At 38.6% G+C, this 26368-nt stretch overlaps 1 protein-coding gene across 1 annotated transcript; it reads left to right on the top strand.

Moving 5' to 3' along the window:
- Window positions 1-6066: 6066 nt before the first annotated feature.
- Window positions 6067-25875, top strand: RAB7B (RAB7B, member RAS oncogene family). Its single transcript, XM_070939793.1, has 6 exons — window positions 6067-6248; window positions 16329-16390; window positions 19267-19393; window positions 20960-21175; window positions 22776-22901; window positions 24754-25875. Exons 2-6 carry the CDS (start codon window positions 16338-16340, stop codon window positions 24832-24834), a joined length of 603 nt encoding a protein of 200 aa, XP_070795894.1. The 5' UTR covers window positions 6067-6248; window positions 16329-16337; the 3' UTR covers window positions 24835-25875.
- The last annotated feature ends 493 nt before the right edge of the window (window positions 25876-26368 follow it).

Below are 26368 nucleotides of genomic sequence, written 5' to 3'. Positions count from 1 at the left end.
GCCCATATTTGCATCCTTTTTCCCTGTTCAACCTTTTGCCATTATAATGGCTATGTGCAACAAGAAAATCACCATCTTTCTCTATTAGGATATTTCCATATTGGAAATATTGTACAAACTGGATTCTTTCTAATCACTAAGTAATTCAGAGCCTGCAATGCCATGGCAACCAGTTTCTTTTTTTCTGCAGAAAACTCTGGGTTTTCATAAGCTATTTTGACGTAATATACAATGTCGCTTGTATGTAGTCTACCATGTTATCTCACCACAACCAGAAACATCTGTATAGCAAGATTTACGGATAAGCATATCGGGAAAACTAAGACAACTCAGTTCATTCATTCGTTTGTTAGATATACATGTAGATCTTTTCTTCGAGAGATCAAGGCAAGGCTTGTAACACTTCTTCCTCCATATAACTTGATTAGCTTCCTACACCAGGAATAGATGTGGAACTGCTTTCCTGGAGCCAGTTTTTTGACAAAACGAAACTGTCAGACAAAGAAAAGATACGGGTGAGGTTGCACTTTTGTTATCCAGGTGATCACGCACAAAATCATCCCCTTCCTTCCTTATCAAAGAGTGATCCAGAAGCTAAACAGCCCCTATTATCTGCTGTTCAAATAATTATTTTATGATTGCAGCAGCAATACAGTGCTAAATGCACAGCTGAGTGGCTAGATTCACACAACACAACTAATCTTATTGTAATCAATAAACTACAATGAAGCCAATGTGAGGCCATATACAGGTAGTCCTTAACCTACGACCACAATTCAGCCCAAAATTTCTGTTGTTAAGTGAGACATTTGTTAAGTGAGTTTTGCTCCATTTTACAGCCTTTCTTGCCAGAGTTGTTAAGTGAATCACTGTCGTTGATAAGTTAGTAATACAGTTGTTAAATGAATCTGGCTTCCCCCTTGGTTTTCCTCGGTCAGAAGGTTACAAAAGGGGATCACATGACCTTGGGACACAGCAACTGTCATAAGTATGAGTCAGTTTGCCAAGCATCTGAATTTTGATCACGTGATCATGGGGATGCTACAAAGTTGTTAAGTGTGAAAAACGGTCATAAGTCACTTTTTTTCAGTGCTGTTGTAACTTTGAACAGTCACTAAATGAACTGTTGTAAGTTGAAGACTAATGTGCAAGTAAATAAGCATACAAACAAGATCAGGCATATACAGCATAATACTTGATGTGTTAGGGCTGATTGTACTCCTGTTCAATTTTATGTCATTAAACTGGTGCATACATTTAATCACATCAGTTGGCAAATTCATCACACTAGGCTTTAAAACATCTCTTTAGTAACAGCAAGAAAAAAATTGCAATCTTCATTTTTTAAAATTAGAAATACAAACAATCCTGCAAAACAATACAAACAATCCTGCAAATCAATACTATTATTTAAACCACCAAAGCAGGAAAAGAAAATGTGTGGCCTACCAGATACTGCTGAATTATAACTCTAGGCTGTTTATATATAATCGGGTTAACAAGTATTTATTGAATAAATCACAGTTATCTGGGTTTTGCAACACGCTAAACTATTAAGCATAGTTTACTTATCACAATGGCTGAGTTCATACAAAATACTAAGCCACAACAGAAAGACTCTATTGTGTCTTAATCCAGTCTTAGTCTCCTGCAATACTGCTGTGCTGGCTGGAAATTTAGGGATGTCAATTCAGTTGAAACACACTATGCTAATAATTCTCTATGTTAATAATTTGTCTAAAACGATATTTTTATTGCTCCATCTGTTAATGAAATTAAGGAAGCCAAAACAATAATCAAACTGTATGCTAGGTAAGGTTTTCCTCATTATATTTTGGCAGCTCCAAATGAAATTACAGAACAGTGGAGTAAAATTCTACGTTTAATCTACTTCAGTGAACATAGGTAATTCTCTTCCTCTCTTGCTCCCTCTCAATTAAAAAAGCAAAATACCTGGGACTCTAGAAACTGATCAACCATTAAGATTTGTAGATCACTGGGCATCTGAATTAGGGTCCTGATCTCATTGCAGCACATGACCTATGCTTGGGTTTGAATGACACATGCAAGCAGAAAGCAGAAACTATATTTTAACCCACTTATTTTAGGCTGTGGTTGTACTTCAAAATATTCATTAAATTAACCCTGGAAATACAACCCTTGTGTAAGCAAGTCCTACAAGCACATCGAAACTCCTAAAAACAGAAAATGGAAAAATAGACAGTTAAGGGTAAGGCTTATCTTTAACATAACTTTAACCTTAAACTGTCTACTGTTGACTTCACCCCATTCCTAAGAGGTAAGGAGCGTGTATAAGCGCACCAGAGTGCCTTCCGTCCCTGTCCTACTGTACCCATTTATTCGTACCCATTTCCTGTATTAATATCCATGTTTATACTTGTTCCTGTTTTATGGTACATGTTTGACAAACTATATAAATAAATATATATATATATTAAATTCTTGATTTTATTCCCCTCCCACACAAATTTTGTAGTTATTTTGTCCAAGTTATTAAAGAATTTCTTATCTAATTTTATTGGGATTGTTTGGAATAAATAAAGGAGTCTTGGCAGTATATTTGATTTTATCACTGCAAATCTCCCCAACAATGACAGTTTTAATTTCTCCCATTTTTCCAGATCCTCTTTTATTTTTTGGACCAAAGGTCCATAGTTATTTTCTTTTATCGTTGCACTTCTGGCTGCCAAATTTATCCCTAGGTATTTTACCTTTTTGACTACTTGTAATCCTGAATCTTTTGCTAATTTCTCTACATGTTTTGCTATTATATTTTTTGTTATCGTTTTAGTCTTTTCTTTAATTTTTAAGCCCGCTACATTTCCAAATTCCTCTATCTCTTTTATTAATTTTGGTGTTGTTTTTATTGGATCTTCTATGAAGAAGACAAGGTCGTCCGTGAAAGCTTGGACCTTGTATTCTTCTTTTTTTACTTTTATTTCTTTATTTGACCTAATTCTAATTAGCAAATTTTCCAGAGTCAAAATAAAAAGTAATGCGACAGCAGACAATCCTGCCGTACGCCTTTATTTATTCCAAAGAATTTTGTTGGGTCCTCATTTACCTTTTGATTCATATATATTGATATCATTCTTGTAAATTTCTCTCCGAATTTCATATTTTTAATTTGATGTATCATGAACTGCCAATTAACTTGATCAAATGCTTTTTGTGCATCCAGAAATATCAGTGCTATCTGTCTCTCTGGATGCATCTCATAGTATTCTAAAACATTAATTATCATTCTTATATTGTTTTTTATTTGTCTTGTTGGCAAGAAATCGTTTTGATCCTGATGTATTCTGTTGTTTAGTATTTTTTTCATCCTATTTGCAAATATGTTCCTGGAAAATTTTGTAGTCAGTATTTAATAAGGAGATCGGTCTGTAATTTTTTATTAGTGTTGTATCTGCTCCTTCTTTTGGTATCAGGGAGATATATGCTTCCTTCCATGTATTTGGTAGCTTTGCCTCCGTCAATGCCTCATTATATATTTCTAATAATATCCCATTTAGTGATTCCCCTAAACTTTTATAAAACTCCGTTGGTAGACCATCAGTCCCCGGCATTTTATTATTTTTTTTGTCTCTTCAATGCTTCTTTTAACTCCCCTATAGTAATTTCCTTATCTAGTAACTCTTTTTCTTCCTCTGTTAATGTTGGAATCCCTTCCCCACTTAAATATTGCTCTATTTCCTCCACTGTTACTTTATCTTTCTCATAAAGCTCTTGGTTGTATTGAATTATTATTTCTTTTTTCTTCTCTAAACTCTGTTGGATTATATCATTTTTTTTAATAATTTCTTGTATCGAGTCCATCTTTCCATCTATCTTCTGAATATCACTTTTTACCTCTCTCTTAACCTCGTCCATGTCCGTCCTGGCTTCTTTGTGGTTCCTAGTCATGCATTCCTGCATTTTAACCATAGTTTCTTGTATCGTCATAAGTGTGGCCTGCATTGTTGGCATACTTAATGCAGTAGGCTGCTTCTCTGATGAAAACATTCCCTCTAAAGTCCTCTGTGTCACTGGGGAGGCCGATGGTCCAGTTAGTATTGATGCGGTTTTCTTCCCTGTTTTCACCGTCGTTGTGGTGGTACTAGTCATCTCCTTAAGTATTCTGTATTGTTCCACCAAAATTTTATCTACACTATGCTAATAATTCTCTATGCTAATAATTTGTCTAAAACAATATTTTTATTGCTCCATTTGTTAATAAAATTAGGGAAGTCAAAACAATAATCAAACTGTATGCTAGGTAAGGTTTTCCTCATTATATTTTGGCAGCTCCAAATGAAATTACAGAACAGTGGAGTAAAATTCTACATTTAATCTACTTCAGGGAACATAGGTAATTCTCTTCCTCTCTTGCTCTCTCTCAATTAAAACAACAAAATACCTGGGACTCTAGAAACTGATCAACCATTAAGATTTGTAGATCACTGGGCATCTGAATTAGGGTCCTGATCTCATTGCAGCACATGACCTATGCTTGGGTTTGAATGACACATGCAAGCAGAAAGCAGAAACTATGTTTTAACCCACTTATTTTAGGCTGTGGTTGTATTTCAAAATATTCATTAAATTAACCCTGGAAAGTTAACCATGTGTAAGCAAGTCCTACAAGCACATCGGAACTCCTAAAAATATAAAATGGAAAAATAGACAGCTAAGGGTAAGGCTTATCTTTAACATAACTTTAACCTTAAACTGTCTACTGTTGACTTCAACCCATTCCTAAGAGGTAAGGAGCGTGCATAAGCGCACCAGAGTGCCTTCCGTCCCTGTCCTACTGTACCCATTTATTCGTACCCATTTCCTGTATTAATATCCATGTTTATACTTATTCCTGTTTTATGGTACATGTTTGACAAACTATATAAATAAATAAAAATAAATAAGGCTGCCTTCTGGATGGGGTCAGTGGTGAAATCCATTTTTTTTTTACTACTGGTTCTGTGGGCGTGACTTGGTGGGCGTGGTATGGCTTGGTGGGCATGGCAGTGGAAGGATACTGCAAAATCCCCATTCCCTCACTTCTGGGGGAAGGATATTGCAAAATCTCCATTCCCACCCCACTCTGGGGCCAGCCAGAGGTGGTATTTGCCGGTTCTCCGAACTACTCAAACATTTCCGGTACGGGTTCTCCAGAACTTGTCAGAACTTCCTGGATTTCACCCCCGGATGGGGTCGACTCCCAGCATTTGTTTGGAAATTGAATTGGGCACCTCAGGCAGCAAATGGGTAAGCAAAGGCATATAATTTACACGGGGACTTCTTAAAAAGAATTTCAACAGTACTGCCAACACTGAGCTTGTTGATCAGAAAGGTCGGCAGTTCGGCGGTTCAAATCCTAATACAGGTCTGCTGCGTGAGCAGGAGGTTGGACTAGATGACCTCCAAGGTCCCTTCCAACTCTGTTACTGTTAAAAAAAAATTTAAAAAACTCTTCCACCCGCCTCCTTAAAGCAGGGGTCCCCAAACTTGGCAGCTTTAAGACTTGTGGACTTCAACTCCCAGAATTCTCCAGCCAGCATAGCTGGCTGGAGAATTCTGGGAGCTGAAGTCCACAAGTCTTAAAGCTGCCAAGTTTGAAGACCTCTGATTTAAAGGAAAAAACCCAAAGGCAGCTGGCGAAAGAGCGACTGTCTGCGGGTGAGAGTCCCCAAGCGCCCACAGCAGTCAAGCCGCAGAAGTCGGCCTTTGCTTTGGCTCCGTGCCCCGAGAGTTGCAGCCTCGCGGCCCAGGATTTTCGCCTAGGGGGAACCGTGCTACTTTCGACCACCGGAGTTTCTAATCAGACTTCCCAAACAACGACTCTCAAGCGAGATTCACATAAACAACTTTACGAGCCATTTGCCAAAAACCTCACTTCCTCTTTTCTCTCTGGACGCTATAAAAATCTGCAAACTAATCTGTCTGCAGCCTCGCTGCGCGACGTCATCGGGGGGGCGGTCTTTTGATCCACCCTCCCACTCTTACTCTTTGGGGAGGGGGGGGAGGAAAAACAAAAAGATCCCTACAAAGAAAGCGCGTGTTGGGAGGAGCTGCTGGGGAGGTAGTAGGATCCTGCCCCAAACTTTCGGTTGAGTTTTGTTTCGTTCCGACTCGGATTTTTCCCGATCGCTTTCGGGAGCGGAGGTCACAGAAGTTCCGAAGTTTCCCGGAGGATCAGCCCTTTTCCACAAGCTGGCAGAAAAACTTCAAATCCGGCAGAAGCAACGCCAGTAAGTAATTTTTGGCTGGCTCTCCTTGAGCCAGGTGTATGTAGCCTGTTGTGACGGTGGGTTAGGGTGGGACGGAAAACAGAGGAGGTGGCAGCCGAGCTGGACAGATGCCGAGGTAGATCGGCGTTGAGATGTAAGCATCCAAAACCAGATCCGGACATCTGGCGAATCGCGAGGTGTCCCGCCCTGGCAAGAGAGTCGTAGCAAAAAATTAGCTTTTAAATTCTTCGACTGCAGATCGGATTTTGGCAGAAAGATAACAAGAAGCAAAGTGTTAGGCAGTGGGGGGAAAAAAGAAAGGAGTTTCTGAAGCCACCGGCATAATATAAACACTCATTTTGAAACTATGCATCTAAGAGAAAGGGGAATCTGTTATGATTCACTAAATAATGACTTGAAATAGGCTTGGTTGGGCTGTTCCTCTTTGGAGCCAAGTCTAACATCGACAGCTTGGGAGAAATACACTAGGAGAAAAAAAATTGAATGATCTCACCTGATTCTTTGCTTACAGAATAGGCTGGGCTTTGTATTTTGTGAGTGGCTTAGTGGGCTTAGAATCACTTGATTTCAAAGACTTTCTGAACATGTAGACACCTACAAACCTGTACTATAATCAGGTTAAACTTTTGCAGTGGCTTAGTGCCAGGTACAGTCATCATGATAGGGCTGTAGCTTCAGTTTGGCATGGCTGTGAAAAATTTGGTAGCAGGATTGGCAAAAACAAATCTGGTCACCGAATGCCAGTTGTTTCACTCCGCATGCCAGCCTGTCTCCTTATGAAACTGAACAATAAAATACCTGCCTTGGATAGCAGGTAAGATACTAGAAATGAGTTGTGTAGGATGCCAAATCTGTCGTTTAGAGAAATGCAGGCAATACAGTAAGGTTGAATACGAATAAAAATAGAAGAGATGAAAAGTCTGTATCATAAAGCAGCAGGGTGTGTTTCAGCTGCAATAAAAAAAAAATTGCCCAAGTATAACTTGAGGCTTGTTGCTGCAGCAGTAATGCCAGCTTTATTACCCTGTTTATTATGCCACAGTCCCTGAAGCTTCCAATTGCAAAAGGTTTTTAAATGGCAATTGGGAGAGGGGTTCATTTGGTTTGTATTTTATTTTTTCAGTTTGTCCTTCTTGACCCAGTGCACAAACTGAAATATAATTTATGCATTTCCCAGCATATCAACATTTTTCTGAATTTTAAACACACAATTTGTACACATTAGGGGGAAATGAACAAAAAATTAAAATGCAGTAGTGAACGCTCGCATAAATATGACCGTATTTAAAATAGGTAGCTCTTAAGTGTCTTAGAAATTGCTTATCTTGCTCCTTTCCAAAATGATTCAAGCCTGGATTTGGCATGTAGATGGCCTTGGTCATTGATTAGATCATCATGGGGAAAAGATAAGGGAGCAAAACCCTATTGACAGGATCCTGTTGTAGCATTCAAGGAGTTGAAGGTTATGGTGGTTCTATTTTTCAGGGTTCTATCAGACCATTTTGGAAAATTTCCTTGGGGATCCTTCAGGCCCTCCATGTTATTTAACTTAATAATGCACAGGTTTGGAGCTGTCATAAATATCGTAATACTAAATATATTCCTTTCATGTGCTTTCATATTATGATGTTTCCAGAATCTCCATGTGTCCCTGCTCTAAATGACAGGGAAAATAGTTAGCCAAAGCTTAATTCAAATAGGATCAATAATACATAGACCAGTGTTTCTCAATCTTGGTAGCTTGAAGATGGGTGGACTTCAACTCCCAGAAGTCCACCCATCTTCAAGCTTCCAAGGTTGAGAAACACTGACATAGACCTTCTGGTGAGGTTGCATTGCCTTTTATGGAGCATACAATATTCACAGGATGGTGTTCTCTTGGATCCAAAAATGACACTCGGCAATCACTTAACATTACTGGCAAAGATACACATGTAATGCAGGATAGCTACAAATCTGTGACTGTGACTGTGAAAGATTGAGCTGAAAAAATCAGAGGTGTTCTTTCATGAAAGTCATGAACTAAGTTTGGTGATTCATAAAATGGTAACCTGAGGGCTGAGTAATACGTGTTATGTGAGGTAACCCTTGAAGATGTCTAAAATTGAAATTGGCCCAGCAAATTAGAAACAGAGTAAAACCAAATTTGATAGATTCTCCTAACCAGATTGATGTGTTTTTGTTAGTTAACTATTTAACTGTTCATATAGTTAAAATAGGAAAACATTACCTATGTTTATTTCTTCCTTCTTTACTTTCTCTTTTACAACTTCAGGTGTCGAAGGAGATACAAAGTTCTGGTTCTTGCACTTCTGGTGGCCTCCACCATTGTTATTTAATGTTGTAGCATGTCTTTGATATTGTCTCTCCATCTTCTGACTTTGCCTCAATGCCTCATGTTTTTTGGGCTTCCCCTCTTTTTCTATATGACTTGTATAGACCCCCAAGACCCCCAAGTCATTTTCTCCAAGTGATCAAACCATTTAACTTGCTCTTCTATGTAGTTTAAGATTGGTTATATTCCTATTTTTATTTATTGGTTATTATTATTTGAGATAATTTACTGGGTAGTATTTGAGATTCATTCCTAATATTTGGCTTTGATCAATATTGTATTTATTATATAGTGTTATATGTTAGGTCTATGCTAAGATTTATAGCAGAAGTCTTCAAACTTGGCAGCTTTAAGACTTGTGGACTTCAACTCCCAGAATTCTAAAGTAGTTTTTACTTACTAAAGTAGTTTTTACTTTTACTTACTAAAATAGATTTTGCATAAATTCTCTTCAGCTGCTTCTCTACTACTTCAGACATATGTTGTGTATATATAACAGGCACAGAAGAAACTTGTCTTGATGCAAGCAAGTCAGGGAGAATTAAATCCACCTTGATGTTTATAAAGTAGATTATCTTGCCTCTATGCTTTGCTGTACATCCTGAGATGAATTAGATCAATTTTACACAATTTTATATTAGGTGTACTTTGTTCTGCAGGTTGCCTTGAGAGGATTTATGACCTTAAAGATGGGTTAAAATTGCTGTGGTTTGTCTAGTGCCACTTTCAGATCAGGATCTCTGTGTGGTTTACATATAAGAAATGTGGACCTCTGTGTGGTTCCATCTCTGGTGATTAGACCCTTAAAGCTAGAAACAGCACAGAGTTGAGTAGCCCCATCTCTAGGTCCCCTAGATTTTGAGATCGTTTATTATTTGCTCATTACATTGATATTTTTTATTCGCCCTATGCTAGTCCTTAATCCTGAAGGTGAGGTGGCTAGTGAAAAAAGACAATGTTCTCATGGTTAGATGGTCAGCTGTCAGCGAGAGCTGCTTTGGCCAGGGGTCGGCAACCTTAAACACTCAAGGACCTGTTTCCCACAGAAAAGAAAACACCGGGAGCCACAAAATCCTTTTGCCATCTAAAATGAAGATAGCACTGCATACATCACTTTTTACCTTTATGCTATGCATAAAAAAAAAACTATAGTGTGCTGCATTTATGAAATCAGTGACCTGCTACAGAGAAAACACATTTTTATTTCTGCATGCAACAAAAATATTTTGAACTCCGAAAAAAAGAGCCACATGTGACTCCAAAGCCGCAGGTTGCAGACCCCTGGCCTTGGCTTTTCTCTTTATTGTTGTTATTTGTAGCACTAGTTAAGTAATATTTATAAAATTATTTTTATATAATAAATGTTGTGGAGGCGTTGAAACTTCATAAAGGGATTGATGAACTGAAGAGTTTGAGGATTGCTGCTTAAAGCATACATTGGGGAAATCTTGCAAAACTCCAAGCAGGTTAATGAAATACATCATTGCTTCAGTTTTGAACCTGACTTATACAGCTATATCCAAGGAGATAATAAAATGAATAAACATAAACTTATCCGGCCAATTTAATTATATCTGCTGCATAACTAATTCATTTTCTCATTGTGCTGCATATTTAAAAGCCTGCCTCTTTAATTTTGTTTAGTTTGCACCATTTGAATCATTGGGAATATTAATCTAAGCTAAATATATTTTCCATAGTTTGTAATGCTATTTTTTTCTTGACCTGTTTTTTTTGTCTAAAAAAAAGCTATGAATGGAATTACAAAGAAGGAAAGAATGTTGATTCATTTCAGTTGTGTGTCTAGTTGTTTGTTACAGTTTAAATTATAGTAGATTGTGTGAGAGGAGACAGATTTCATGAGGAAAACTTTGTGCTTGCCATACAATTTTGAGAAGCATAATAGCTTTGCTTTAAAAAAATATGGTAATCTTACATAGAACTGGCCTTTAAAAACCAGACCCTTCAACCAAGGTGGTTGATGCCTTTTGGATTTAAACAGATTAGTGCTATGAACACAGGGGTAAAATACAGCAAGTTCTGACAGTTCTGGAGAACCAGTAGCAGAAATTTTGAACAGTTCGGAGAACCGGTAGCAGAAATTTTGAGTAGTTCAGAGAACTGACAAATACCATCTCTGACTGGCCCCAGAATGGGGTGGGAATGGAGTTTTTGCAATATCCTTCTCCCAGGAGTGGGGAGGGAATGGGGATTTTGCAGTATCCTTCTCCTGGAGTGGGGTGGGAATTGAGATTTTGCAGTATCCTTCCCCTGCCACACCCACCAAGCCACGCCAACAGAACCGGTATTTAAAAAATTTGGATTTCACCACTGTATGACCACTCCCAAAAATAAGTTAGTGCTCTGTCTTATGAAAACATTGCTGAAACTCCCATCCACCTAATAAATGACTAGGATTGGATATCATTACCAGATGCATAAGAATGATGGTAGCTGAAATTTTCAGTAGTAGTAACAGTTGCTTGCTTGCTTGCTTACTTGCCCAGCTATGTTGGGCAGTAATGGGAATGGAAAATGCCTATGTAATTAAATAGTGGCAAAAATGTTTCCCTGCACACTCATTATTAACCAGTCTACTTCTTTCAAAATCACACATAAATGAGTCATATGTTTGTTTGGATGGCAAGTGTTACCATGAGATCTGGAAGTATAGTACTTTGATGTTCTGGGCCTCTGGGATCGTTCATTTTACATGGTGTTTGTTTTAGCATAATATAATGGATAAGAAAGCTTTATTTAAAATCAGAATGATAGTCAATGTGTATCCTATTTGGAAATGTTACCCATTATTGCATTCCTGTTTGTCCCACAGAGTTCTTCTGTGGAAATCTGGCTGTGAGTTTTAGAAGAACCTGGTCCATGGTCATCTCAATTTGGGATGGGGCTCCAGCTCTGGTTACAGTTGGTGATGATCTGTGATCAAGCTTTATATGTTTTTTTGTTGATTTGTCTTGGTCCTTTGTACGGTAGGTCTATGAGCTGTACAGATAGTCCTTGACTTATAGCCACAATTGAGCCCAACATTTCTATTGCTAAGCAAGGCAGTTGTTAAGTGAATCTCATGCCATTTTACAACTTTTTTTGCCATGGATGTTAAGTGAATCAATGCAGTTAAGTGAATCATATGGTTGTTAAGCAACTATGTCTCTCCCCATTGACTTTGCTAGTTAGAAGCTCCCTAGGAAAGTTGTAAAAGACAACCCCAAGACCCCAGGATGCTGCAACCATCGTAAATACATGGTGATTGCCGAGTGCCCGTATTTTGGTCACATGATTGGGGATACTGCAATGGTCATAAATGTGAGAACCGGTCATAAATCACTTTTTTAAGTGCCATTCTAACTTCAGATGGTGTTGGAATACATGTTAGAATGTATTTTGTATCGCAACAACTACAGAAGTATTCAGCCAGTAGATGGCAGTGTTTGTAAATTTTCTGGGTATAATTTATCTCTCTATGTCTTTTTGTTCTGAGGAAAGTTTCCTGTTACAGTTAAAACCATTAAGCAGCAATGCCCATGGTGACTGTACAATGTATTTATTTGATCTATTTGGCTAAGTAAACATCCTCTGCTATCTATCTGTATGGATATATAATAATCTTCTGCTACCATTTCTATATAATAAAACAGAATTTCAAACAAATGGTCAACAAACCAATGTTGTAGGTCCATGATGGCGAACCTATGGCACGTGTGCCGGAAGTGGAATGCAGAGCCATCTGGGCACATGAGCCGAGCACGTTGCTCTTCCAGATTCTGGCATGCCAGCCAGCTGGTCTTCACACACATGGAAGGGCCAGAAACTGATAGAGCAGCTGCCCAGTGTGCATGTGTGCGCCAGGAAGATAATCTTCTGGTTTCTGGCGTGTACATGCACGCTGGTCACCTGGGCTTCTGGTTTCTGGTGTGCATGTGCGTACGAAGACCAGCTGGCCAGTGCGCATGTGTGGGCCAGAAACCAGAAGACCAGGTGGCCGGCATGCTGGAACCTGGAAGAACAAAGGGGAGCAGAGCTGCCAGCCAGGTTGGGCGGGGGGGCTTCCCTCCCCCTCTACCCAAGTGGGCTTCTTGCATGGCCACAGCCCTCCAGCCTGTGGCACCGAAGCACATCCGTGGTCAAGAGTGCCTGGCCGGCTTGGGCACACGGGGCAGTGGGGCAGCGTTTGCTGGCTGGGTGACCAGCTGCTCCTGCGGCTGTAAGGGGCAAAGGGGTGGCAGCGGTTCTCACGCTGCCACTTCTGCCAGGATGCTGGAGCAGCCAGGAGGAAAAGGAGGAGGAGCCACCGTTGGGGAGGTGAGCTGCCCCAGGAGGGCCGGAGGAGAGCACAGCTCCTCACACATGGAAACGGCACCAAGGGGTAAGAGGTGTGCCGGCCGGGAAGGAGGGGGACTGCACTGGCTTGTTCTTGGTGGCAGGCTGGGGGGAATGCTTCATCCCGGCCAGAGTTGGGGGAAAGCTCTCCTGCTTGCTGGCCCTCAACCCGAGCCCTGGGAATGTTGATGCCTCTTCCCTCCAAGGCCAGGAAGGGGCTTCGGCTTTCCAGGGGAGGGAGGTGGCATTCCCCACCCAACTTTCTCTCCTTGTCCAGAGCTGCGGAACCAGGTCATCGGTGGGGATGTCCCGCTACCCTGATGGACACAAGGGAAGCAGGCAGGGGGGTGGGCAGGGAAGCACAAGGACCTCCGAAAGGCCAGGCGGAGCTGGCGCATGCACACCAAGCAGTTGGTCTTCGTGCATGCATGCACACCAGAAACTGGAAGACCAGGTGGACGGCGCGCGCACCTGCTCTTCCAGTTTCTAGAACGCATGCGCTCCCATTTCAGCACTCGGTGCCAAAAAGGTTCACCAACACTGCCTTATAAGCTATCACACAGAAAGGAAGTATGGAGAATTTTTAAACTGCCAATCAAAAGTCACATTTTACATTGGAGATGATGTTCAACAGAAGCACACATATTCTTATGTTGCCTTTTTAGTTGTTTTTTTTTTTTTTTTTTTTTTGCAAATTTGATATTGAATAGAAGGGAGCAGGATCACTGCAGCATTTCAGCAATTCCTGAAATTGTAGCTTGAGATTTATCAGTAATAATATAAATATGTTACAAATGAATCAATGATGTCCCCCAAAATAATCCCCATAGATTTGGCTGAGATGGGTCCACAAACCTGCCATGAAAACAATGAGAATGAACAATTGTAGCCTTGAGCTCATTTTTTTCCTTTTCCCCTTCCTTTGTGAAGAAGATCGAAATCTTTTAATAGTTTGATCCTGTGTATGAATATCCTAAGAATGTAATTTTAAAATCCTAATGTATGAGAGAGAGAGAAAGAGAGAGATAATGTCATATATCATTGTGGTCAGGAGTGGGTTCTACTTACCTTTACTACCGGTTCACAACGGGATCTCGTGCATGCACAGATTGCGTCTCATGACGTCAGGGTCAGTGGGCGGAGCCTCCTGCTGGTTTTACTACCGGTTCTATAGAACCAGTCCGAACCAGGGGCAACCCACCACTGATTGTGGTTGGCCACAATCAGCCAGGTATTTAGGCATTGATCCACCTATCAAGTTATTTTCTAATAATGTGATCAGAGCTAGGTGGCATAATATTATAATAGCAACAGCACTTAGATTTATACACCACTTCATAGTGCTTTACAGCCTTCTCTGTGCGGTTTACAGAGTCAGCATGTTGCCCACAACAATCTAATAATAATACTCCTGATCAGTCACAGTTGGGGCAATCATGGGAATTTAGAGACTATAACTCCATTCAGGTATTTGCACATCCTATATTTTGATGCATTAGAGATTGCAGCTATGATATGCCTAAAATAAGCTATACTCCAATTTATTTTATTAGATAAAAACACTTAAGGACTCAAAGGGATTTCTAAAGAAAGACGCTATTTATTAAGGTTACATAATATTGAACCTTGGATGAGAACAAATTAATTAATGTAAGCCAAAGAAGACAAAGGGTTATTATCTTTTTTAATTACAGAAGAAATAATATATCCATAGAGAAAGCCTTGGTTAAATGACAATGTATGGTGCTATCTCCCACATGCAACAGCATCACTGGTAGGTTTGTTTAGAGCCCTTTGAGTGACAATCACCTCCTTGTCAGCTCTATATAAAAGGTGCCCCAAGTTCTTTCTCCTTTCATTGCTGCAGAAACTACAGCATAAATGTGGGAATTATTTGTAGGAAAGGCAGATGGAATCCAAGTTATAAAAGCATCTTATTATTTGTGTTCACATTTTTCTTTTTATTCAATACTTGAGGTTTTTTAAGTGCAGCTTAAATCATATAATAAAAATGAATCCAAACAACATAATCCACTATAAGCAGAACAGTACAATCACAAATTCTCTTGTTCAAGCCATAATTAGCTGCTGATATTATTACATGCACAACAAAGTAAAACCATTATTAATATTATTATTTGCTGCATGCATCTTATGGAGAGAAGATAGATTACCTGGGAAACAGTCCATCAAGGTGGACATTGCTGTTGCTGAACAGAATAACAGAGTTGAAAGGGACCTTGGAGGTCTTCTAGTCCAACCCCCTGCTCAAGCAGAAAACCCTATATACCTGGTGTCAGAAACCCATGGCTCCGGAGCCACATGCAGCTCTTTGGGCCCTCTGCTGCAGCTCTCTATCCCATCACTGGCTGGCCCCGCCCCTCACTCTCCCCTCCCAGTCACTCCTCGCCTGGCCTTGGAAATCCGAGAGATACAGAGAGAGGGAGGGAGAGGGGGAGGGGGGAGAGAGACATAGATACACAGAGAGAGGGGGGAAGATAGGGAGTAGAATGTCTCATCCTGCAGCATCCATCGGTATTCATCTGGCTAGCATCCTGTCAGTGTGTGAGAGAGTTGAGGAGTGTTTGGAAACTCAAACAGTATTTGCTGTGTGAGCGAGAAGGAAAAAGGAAGGAGGCTGGGCGTGGCTTAGCTCAACTGTTCTGTAGTAAAGATGCTTACTGCTGTGAAAGTAAAACTGAAACTGAAACTACTCTCCTCTGCTTGTGTTTTGCATTTGGAACAAATTTCTTTTCAGGTGGGGAGGGGGAGTAGAACTCCTTAGCATCAGAGCGTGTTAATAATAATATAGGAAATACTAATGCTCTGATGGTCATTTCGAAAAATCCTTTCTTAGTAAGCACCTAGAAGCCAAGAGGAACATATGTGGCAAATTTCAAGTTTGTAGGCTTTACAGTTCTGGAGATTTTGTGATTATGGCGTGAGTGGTTTTCACTTTTATATATATAGATTATGAGGATATTATCCAGGATCTTTCTGGGGATACTTTCAAGCAAAGAAGTCCTTGTCATGAAATCTCAGTTGCTCTCCAGGCATAGGTTTGAGCAAGAAATTCCCTCCTTACCTCTTTTTCTTTTTATCCCTTCCTAGCTGGCAGGTTTTAAACCACACTGCCCGTGACACTGCTTAGAAATGTGAGCTTGCCTACTAAATCTTTGTGACAAACAGACATTAAATCCTATACAGCATAATCCTTGGGAGAAGGTTTATTAAGGGGTCTTATCCAAAACCAAACATTCTTTTTCTGCAGTAAAACAAAGTTAGTAAGTAAAACAGTAAGATACCTGGGATTTAATGCTTACTGCTATTTGTGTTTCTGGATGGATTTCTGTCATTTTGATGATTTGAGATGCAAAGTAATAGTTTCTCTCCTCCTTTTTGCATTGTAGGTCCCATTCATGGGTCCAAGTAAAAGAGTAGATTTGAAAATCATTATCATTGGAGCTTTGGGGTAAGCATATTTTTAAAATCTTTTTTAAGATGCATTTCTCTCTCTCATCCCGAACCCTCATTTTAGTCTCATAATAAGTTTGTGAAAAAGATTAGGAGACAGAAAATGAGAAAATGGAGACTGGCTGAAAGTCACAGAGCTAACTGGTCCCTTCTGACTTTGGTTTTCTAGTGACTATCCCAGAAGTGTTTGTTTGTTTGTTTGTTTGTTTGTTTGTTTGTTTATGTAATTTTGATGGCTTCTCATTTCACAGCAGTGATTGTGGGTGACACACAAAACTAGCAGGTACAATAATCCATGATACCCAAGTGGAATAATACACTACAGTTATAAAACCATGCCAACAGTATAATTCACCGGACCTCCTGGCCCAAATATTGGGCAAGACAGCCAGTCTTCAAAGCCTACAAGAGATAACAGAGTCTGGATCCTCTGGATCTCCAGAAGGATGTTATTCCACACAGAAAGAATGACTCCAATAAGATGACTTTGTTGAATAGAGGGGACCTGAAGCATGCCCTCTCAGAGAGTACTTAGTGGAGCAATGTAAGGAGTAAGGAAGATGACTTGAACAGAGATATGCAAAATCCATTGCTAAGGCAACAAAGGATTAAATATATATTCAAGTCCATACCAAGCAGATAGTATTCTTTTATGATAATGTGCTTCTGCAGCTCAGATACTGCCTTATTTCTACTGCAAATAGGAGAAGGAGCTATTACATAATCAGAGTGTATCTATCCACTAGGTAGACCAGGCCAAATCCACAGGAAGGTTAAAACTATTGTAATAGAACCTTGCAAGTTTAGAACAAGTTGAGATAATGGTGTAATTTTTTCTGCCATTGGAAAGAGGAAAGAAATATTTCATTAGAAATGAAAGTAGATTCACATATTGAATTGTGTAATGTTAGAGTGGGAGAAGAGGAACTTTTATGGTTTTAAATTTCAGGCATTTGTGAGCAGAATGGAAAAACCATGGAATTCCAGCTAAAATATGCTACATAATGTTCACTAGCAAATCTTTATTCATTACTTCTGTCTTATAGTCCTGGCTATTTTTTTTTTCACCTAGAGGATTTTTTTTTTCTCTAAAGAAAGTAGAAGGGGTAAATAAAAGAATAGGCAGGTGGAGTTTAAGGACTCCATTAGACTTAGTGGTGGATAATCCTCATTCATAAATTCTCTCTTCCTTGTTATTGATGAATCATAAATATATATTTGGGGGAAATGTGTATTTTTTTAAAAAAATATTTTTCACATTTCTGAACTGCCCATCTCCCTCAGAGAGAGACTGGGTGGTGTACAATGAAATGTTAAAATACAATTAATTTTAAATTAAATGATGCATATACTCTTAAAAAATTGAATTTCATGTCCATGAATATTTAAAATACTATTTCAGTTTTTGGAATTCCCTTTCTAAGATAATGTATAAAAACTGTGCAATATTTTTTTAAAGGATTGATAATAGATATGTGAAACACAACTGACGGTACATAAAGTGTTCAATTTCTTTTTTACAATAAACCCTAATATTTTTTTAAAAAAACCACCATAAATAAAGTCAAAGAAAATTATGGATGTGACAGATGACTTTTGGGATTCAATAAAGGTGCTCTTTAAGAAACCCTCACTATCCGGATATATTAGTTTAGAAAAAAGTCCTTTGACATATAACCATTGTAGTTAACCTATTTTTAAAAAGATCAAAGTACATAGATGAATGTGCCATTGATTTATGATCAGTTACTCCAAAAGAAAATGGAATTTCTACTTGCTGACATTAAAAGAAATATTACACCACAGCTATCCACTTTGTGCTACTAGTACGACCAGATTCAGTTAGCAATTTGTTAGTGATACGCTAGAGATCAGATAAATAACAAAGCAGGCAAACCGAATATTTGGTTTTTTTTAAAGTTTTCTGTAGTTACTGCTGTACAGTAGTTTATTTTCTTCCAAATAAACAATCCACAGGATTATTTTGTCAATTACATTTTATATCAATATTTGCAAATATATGCTATACAAGATTCACTTATAACTATAAGTTATTATCAAAAACTATATATGGTATATATGTAGCCAAAAATTAAAAATATTTGTTAGTAAGTAATATTTGTTTGCGTATTGATTAGAGATCTACTCGTTGACTTGCAGATGAAGCAATTAGTAAATATATTAAATGGATGTTACATAAGAAAATTCATACAGCACAACAATCAGAAATCAGGGGACAAACCAAAGAATAGAAATGGTGTTCTGGAAAATAAAAAAGTGCCTACTTACAAAAATTACAATAAGGAGAGCCTGCTAAGTTTAAGAACAGATCGCAGTCCAAATATATAATTAAAATGGCAACTCTAGGTGTTATTGTTGGCCAGTACTAGTCAGATATGTTATAGTGAACACTTTAACTTACCAACAGCAGGTGAAGAATCTAATACTTGCTATTCAGATCCTAAATCCTGGCTCATCAAACAAACCAACATGAATTATAGCACCATTAGTACATAGAGTGAAATATCCAGACCTGTCTATTTTAAACACCAAGAAAGACATATCTTCTATAAATTATATAAAAACCTAGTGAGGAGATGATCTTACATTTGCTGCTTGCAGAAAAGATATAAAAGCAATGGACACAGTCTGAGACGAGGCCATGCTGATCAACTAAATTGTATAAAGACTATAACTAAATAGTTCTACAGACTTACTTTAGTATAGGCAATAACTGATTAGAATTAGTCTTTGATTAGGATACTCTAATTTCATCAGTTCAAGTGAAACAAACATTAATGGACAATCTTTAAAAAGTTTGAATCCAAACTTGCTGAAATGAAATTTGCATATGTGTTTCTTCTTTCACCCCAGTGTAGGAAAAACCTCTCTTCTCCATCAGTATATTCACAAGAGATTTTATGAAGACTATCGCACCACCCTGGGAGCTAGTATTTTGTCCAAAGTTATGGAAGTAGACCACACACCACTGAAATTGCAGGTGACAGAAGTTTTTAATGTCTCAGATTTCTTAATTCCATGTTAGCCAAATATTTATAGCTCAATCAAATGTACTGCAAAGAAAGGACAGATATTGTGAAATATTTTCATATGTTTATATTGCTGTTGACAGCAAATTTCCAAGAGAGACCGGAGCTTATGACATTGTAGGAAGAAAATCATGTTAGTTTAAGGTGGCAAAAAAAAAAAAATCAGGAGGAATCTGGTAGCTGGCATCTAATGAAGTGAGCTGCAACTTTCAAAATTATGTGCTTTTTAATAAAATTTCTTAGAAAAGGAACTATCAGACTCCTTCAGAGTTTAAGAATATCACTTTGTAATTGCATCTCTCACTAAAATGCTGACTTTGTTGATGTTAAAATGTTAATGTTAAAGCATTGGATGGTCCAATGGCATTTTGGTTTTCCTTTGAGAAGAGGAACCACTTTCCTATATGTCAGTGACCTATTGGGAGAGGAGGTGGGAGTTCAACAGCATAGCAGTCTTTTGCTATCTGATTGTCTCAGCAAGCACCATTTCCTTGCTATTTCTTAATTGATAACACCACATCGAAGTCAATACTCATATTCCGTATAAATAATTAAACCTTAATTATTGTCACCTGTGGAACTGAACCTGCTGCTCATTCATTCACACTGTTTGACTGTCTTTTTTGCTTAATATTAGTAAGGAAGGAGACATTATAAAGTAAAGCATTCACTTCTGGTACCCTTTGACTTTATATGAGTGCCTTTGAGGCCCACATAGCAATAGCACTTAGACTTATATACCGCTTTACAGTACCCCCAACATTTTACCCACCTTGGAAGGCTGGAAGGCTGAGTCAACCTTGACCCTGGTGAGATTTTTTTTTTTTTTTTAATTTGATTTATATGCCGCCCTTCTCCGGAGACTCAGGGCGGCTTACAATGCTTTAAGCAATAGCCTTCATTCTTTTGTATATTTTATACAAAGTCAGCTTATTGCCCCCACAAACTGGGTCCTCATTTCACCTACCTTAGAAAGGATGGAAGGCTGAGTCAACCTTGAGCCTTGGAGAGATTCGAACCAGCAGAAATTGCAGGCAGCTGTGTTAATAACAGGGTGCACTAAACCCTTGTACTATCAAGGCTCTTTTAAGATTTGAACTGCCAAATTGCAGGCAGCCGGCAGTTAGCAGAAGTAGCCTACAGTAGTGCACTCTAACCACTGTGCCACCTTGGCTCATCACTTGAATGGTAAACTAGCCCAAGGGCTAGTTTGCATTCTGATATGTAGGGATTTTGAAAATATCGTTCCCCATTATAAGATCCATTTTGTGAACAGGTAAATGTATTCTGGTAGTCATGTAGTGAGTGCGCTTATCACATACCTCAGACTTCCAAATGTGGACCCCACATCCAAAAGTTTCCTATGTTTGCTGCAATGGTTACTGTACTGATGTTAATGCAGAAAGACTTCTTGTCAATTGTAGATAGAGGGATAAAATATAAATACAATTGAATTGTAGAATAGTAATGCTTTTCACACTGCAAATGCTAATGCTTGTATGTTCCTCCTCTTTTAGATTTGGGATACTGGAGGCCAGGAACGATTCCGGTCTATTGTGTCCACATTCTACAAAGGTTCAGATGGTTGCATGCTGGCTTTTGATGTCACAGATATGGATTCTTTCGAGGCCTTGGATATTTGGAGGAAAGATTTTCTTCAGAAAGTCAACTCTACAGAGCAAGGCTTCCCAATAGTTGTGCTGGGGAACAAAATTGATCTGAAAGATCGACAAGTAAGAGCTGGAAGTAGAAATAGGGATGGAAATTGAATATAGAGCTCTCCAATCAGGATCTGAGAACAAATTTTGAGTTTGTTCTCAGACAATAAACATAAAGAAAAACTAACATTTTTGTAACACAAAGAATTCTTTGCATTTTTACCATGCTTCATATTATAGGACTTTCCCATCTCCAGCTATTGAACATTGGAACTAAACTGTGTTTGCGCACAAGCCCTGCATTTCTGTGCAGGCCTTTTATTAGATATCGACTCAAAATGGATAGGATTTTGTTGAGTGCTGAGTCTGGTCCCTGAATAATGCAAGAAATCTTGCAGCTGAGCTTCTACAGCAGATGGTTGTCCAACCCTTGGTTAAGTCCTTTGGTGAAAAGTGTCTTCTGCATAAGTCTGAACTTATTAAAGTATAACTGTTTTTAAGAAATTATTCCTTATGTTTAAATGAAAAATGCCCTTCTACTAGATTGAGATCTGCATTAAAACAAATCTGTGTACCATGTATTCCCTGTCCATTGGCTTATCTTCTCCAAGCAAAGCAAGGATCTGTATCCATCTCTGAGGCTTCAGGAATATATTCGTTTAACCATTATATAAAGCTATCCTAGTGCAGCTCAAGATAACTGTATTATTGTTTATGTATTATATTATAATTCATTGCATACATCAATGGATCATTTTTTCGCCATTTACTATTCCTTTAGCTCAGCGGCCCCTAACCTTTTGGGCACCAGGGACCGGTTCTGTGGAGAGAGGTTTTGCCATGGATCAGAGGGGCCGTGGTTTCATGTGCTGCCTGCATCCTGTGGATGGAATTTCACTTCTTTGCATGGCCTGGTTGCTTGCATGCCACGGCCCAGTGCCAGTCCATGGACCAGGGGTTGGGGACCCCTGATTTAGTGGTGTTGGCCTTCAAATGCATTGAGTTCAAAGAACCTAGGATGTCGTAATGTATCGGCAGAGTGCAGGTTGTCCTCAACTTATGACCACAATTAAGCCCAAAATTTCCATTGCTAAACAAGACAGTTGTTAAGCGAATTTCGCCCTATTTTACAAATTTTCTTGCCACAGTTGTTAAGTGAATCATTGCATTTGTTAAGTTAGTAATCGGGATGTTAAGTAAATCTGGCTTCCCCATTGACGTTGCTTGTCAGAAGATTACTAAAGGTGATCACATGGCTCCAGGACATCGGAACAGCCATATGTATAAGCCAGTTGCCAAGTGTTTGAATTTTGATCATACGACCATGGGGATGCTGCAATGGTCCTAAGTGTGAAAGAAAGTCATAAGTCACTTTTTTTCAGTGCAGTTGTAACTTCAAACGGTCACTAAATGCAAGAGTGTAAATCGAGGACTAACTGTATACATGTGGATCCAAGCAGTGTGGCCTTTTGCAATTGACAGATGGTAATTCTGTCAATGTGCAGATTTTCTAAGTGCCATCCAAGATTCATTATATGATATATGATATATTATTTGTTATGTTACATTATTTGGGGATGACAAATATAAGCAGCATTTTCATTGCATTCATTCTTGAAAGAAACAACTTTCCATGTAATATTATACCAGCTAATCACATTTCTTTTATTTTTAGGTGTCCAAAGAGGTGGCTTCATCCTGGTGCAAGGAGAAAGATATAGCATATTTTGAAGTTAGTGCCAAAAATGATATTAATGTGGTGCAGGCATTTGAGACCCTGGCAAGGCAAGCGCTATCAAGAGTAAGTGGCAAATTGCTTATAAGAAATAGAAAATCTGTTCTCTTTTGTATAGCAAAGACATGCCTGCAATTCAGAATAACAGTTCATCCATGGTAGACTATAATCTTCAAAAGTATATGCCGTATAAATATTTAATGATCTAATTTGCTTTCTTCCAACAAACTTCTGAAGATCACAAAAGGGAGAGGTTGAGAAAGGGAAGACTGATATAACCCTCATGTCTTGGCAAATGCTATCCAAGATTAGTGAGACTGTCATTTTTAAATCATTAGCTAAAGGGAGATGTAATAGCTAAAATTAATTTTAAGCTGGCCTAAAGGTTGTACATTGCTTTCCTTATCTCAGCAGTCCCCAATCTTTCCGACTCTGTGGAACAGCAGCAGAGGGATGGTTTCACTCACGAACCCCAGTGGTGGGATTAGACCGATATAACAACTGGTTTGCTGAGCGCGCACTGAGCGCGCAGATGCAGTCCATTAAAAAACACCATTAAAAGCAGTGTTAAAAGCACTAAAAACAGTGGAGGTATGGCAATCCACTCTGCTGTGTCTATCAGCTGGGCTTCAAACAAACAAAATAAAGGTAGGTATAGTGCAGGGGCAGGTGGGCGGGCCCAGCTGACTGTCAGAGCAAACTGGTTCACTCTCAGCTGATCGTCGAAGCAACCGGCTTGCCCGAACAGGACCAAATAGGCTGAATCCCACCCCTGGTGCACACACACTGCACAAATCCAGCTTCATGCGTTTCCATGCTTGCCTGCCGCTTGTGCAGCCCAGTTCCTAACACGCTGAGGCCCGGCACCAGGCCATGGACCAGGGATTGAGGACGCCTTCCTTATCTCATACATTTTGACCTAGCTGGCCCTATCAAAAGTTCTATCCAACATGAAACTTTAGAACATTTTAATGAAGATGTTGACTGGTTGTGGATTTTAGCTTCCTTTTTCCCCCCTCATGTCCAAGTAAAAGCCATCTGTTTTGCCTAATGAAACATGATGAAGAAACTGTTTCACCACAAGGTGTTGCTGTTTGCTCACATTGCCATATGCAGAAATATAAAGGTTTTCCTTCCCCAGTCTGGTTCTTGGCTTTTTTCTTTGATGAATCCACATGATTAGTGGATTTCATAAAAGCAGAAATCTATAACCAAAAGTTGCAGTAGGTAGGAAGGCTTTGATGCTCTCTGAACCATTTCCAAAAAATGTGATAGCTTTGATTTTCCTGCAACTAATTATTTTGTATTACGTTAAACAATACATGTCTTTTTGCCTTATGCTTACATTGAGCAGGAATGTTCTTGGACGCTTCTAAAATACAGGTGATGGCACTGAAAAATTTATCCATTTTTAAATATGTAATTTTTTGGTGCATTGAATGTTTTTTCTTCCTCTAAGCGGTACAAAGTTCCTGGCTTTCAATCTTGCTTAAGAAGTTTAAGAAAGCTTCGAATTGAGAAATCTGCATTTCTGTGGTTCTATATTTCAGAAAAATGAATGGAAAATCCAAGTGACATAATGAACAGGGGATAAAGCTTTTTTCCAATTGGAAAGCTCTTAACAACATCAATTAAAACACATTGGACAGCCAGCTTTCCCTTAAAATAACCTCGCTCACTGTAGTAAGAAAAAGAAAATAAAGTAGCAGTGGAGCCAAACTGGAAGCCGTAAATTTTTTAAAAAATTAACGTTTCATAGATTCCATGAATGTACCATATATCTATTTCTTAGGGGAGTTCTCTGTCTATACAGCTTTCAAATGATTGGCCAGGTGAATAAATGGTCTTATCTTGCAAAGTGATTTTTTAGATTTAAATTTTAGATTTATGTTTTTAATTATTTATATTTTTCTCTTAGTATCAAGGGGTGATTGAGAACTACCTAACCGAATCTATAAAGCTCAGTCCGGAAGATCAGCCCACAACCAAATGTTGCTGACATCCCGTTCGGAATGATTGACATTTGGATACAGTCTGAAAGTTGGCACATGGAACAGCTGCTGCTACTGGGAAATGCTGCCCATCAGGGTAAAAGATGAACTGATATAACAATATTGCCCTCTGGCATCCCAGCAAAGATGGAACAGACTGCTGGTGGTTACTGAACACACAGACATTTACGAATCAGCATCAAGTATTGGGAAAATAATTACCGAGCTGAAAGATTTACGACCTTACTGAATCAGTCAGACCCTTCTCAGATGCAACTTTGAAGTTCAGATCTATGTTCCAGAACACTCTGTGGAATGATCTGATCTCATATTGAAATTGACTGCTAGATTTTGTCATGTTCTTTTGAGGAAACTGTAGTAGATAATTTCTGGCCCAGCTTAATGTTTTCTAGATACAGCTTAATTCCCAAATAGCACATCTGAAGGTGCTAGAGTAGGTTGGGGAAAGCTGATCTACATAGTTCAGGCTCAGCTACTTAAATATACATATGTAGTATTTTAGGTATAGGTCTATGTCTCATTCCCACAACAAGTGTCATGTGAGGTGTGTTGAGTTGAGGAAGAGTAACTTGCTCAAAATCATTCAGTGTACTTCCATGGTAAAGAGTTGACTAGCATCTGAGTCTTGCATAGTCCAACATTCAACTCCTAGATCACCTTAGTGCACAGCTCGGTTTCCCCTCTTGGTTCCTGCCCTTAAAAATGCAATGTTAACCTTGATTTTACAGCAGAAATGCAAAACTTTTAATATTTGTTTATTAATATTATACAGAATTGGAAACTAATATCACATAGATATATGATTCTTTTTGCATAGAAACAGAGGCTCTTGAGCAAAAAAAAAAAAAACCTTTAAAACTATAGACATAGACTCTATTTTCAGGGTCCTTGTTTTTGTAGAAGGTTAATGCTTACTTAAGCAGTTCTACAGAGAATTTTTTAAAAAAATACTAAAGAGAAATGAAATATTGGAAAAGGGAATATAATAGAATCAATTTATACATGGAAATATATAGCAGAGATTTGAAAAAGGGATTTCTTTTTTTAAAAAAAAATTGGATATGTAGTTAATTCTTACCATTGTTCAAAGATCCTCCTGTTTTTTACTGAAAAGAGTTTCAGATGTGAATTGTATTTGTATGGAACAGATTGAAGCCATTTTCAGAAAAGATGTTCTCGTATTGAATCAGTATGGAAATTTGAAGCATAATCAGGCCAATTATTGTCCTGCCAGCCTGCTGTCTGCTTCTTTGTTAGATATACGGTACTTACCAGAAGGAAGAACTCGGGTACTGGGGAAAAATACTTTCTTCCTATAAGAGTTAATGATGCATATGTATGAATCAAGGAACAGGGAAAACTAGCACACAAGAGATATAGATCAGGTCAAGACTAGCTGGTGCAAATATCTGTTCTTTGCTCACATAATGATTGAATGTATCACCTTCTTTTAAACTAAAAGAAGAGGCTAGACTAATACTAAAAATATACAACTCAGCCAGTACAGACATCAACCATCAT

This window comes from Pituophis catenifer, unplaced genomic scaffold (assembly GCF_029215685.1).
Source record: "Pituophis catenifer annectens isolate HBS135680 unplaced genomic scaffold, rPitCat1.0.hap2 SCAF_3, whole genome shotgun sequence".
Taxonomy (NCBI): domain Eukaryota; kingdom Metazoa; phylum Chordata; class Lepidosauria; order Squamata; family Colubridae; genus Pituophis; species Pituophis catenifer.
This window is presented reverse-complemented; position numbering and strand designations above follow the sequence as displayed.

Bases quoted from the DNA above. Each gene is read 5' to 3' on its own strand.
- RAB7B (XM_070939793.1), top strand. From the start codon at position 16,338: ATGGGTCCAAGTAAAAGAGTAGATTTGAAAATCATTATCATTGGAGCT. The intron at 16,391-19,266 runs GTAAGCATATTT...CTTTCACCCCAG, and splicing joins ATTATCATTGGAGCTTTGGG to TGTAGGAAAAACCTCTCTTC. The intron at 19,394-20,959 runs GTGACAGAAGTT...CTCCTCTTTTAG, and splicing joins ACACACCACTGAAATTGCAG to ATTTGGGATACTGGAGGCCA.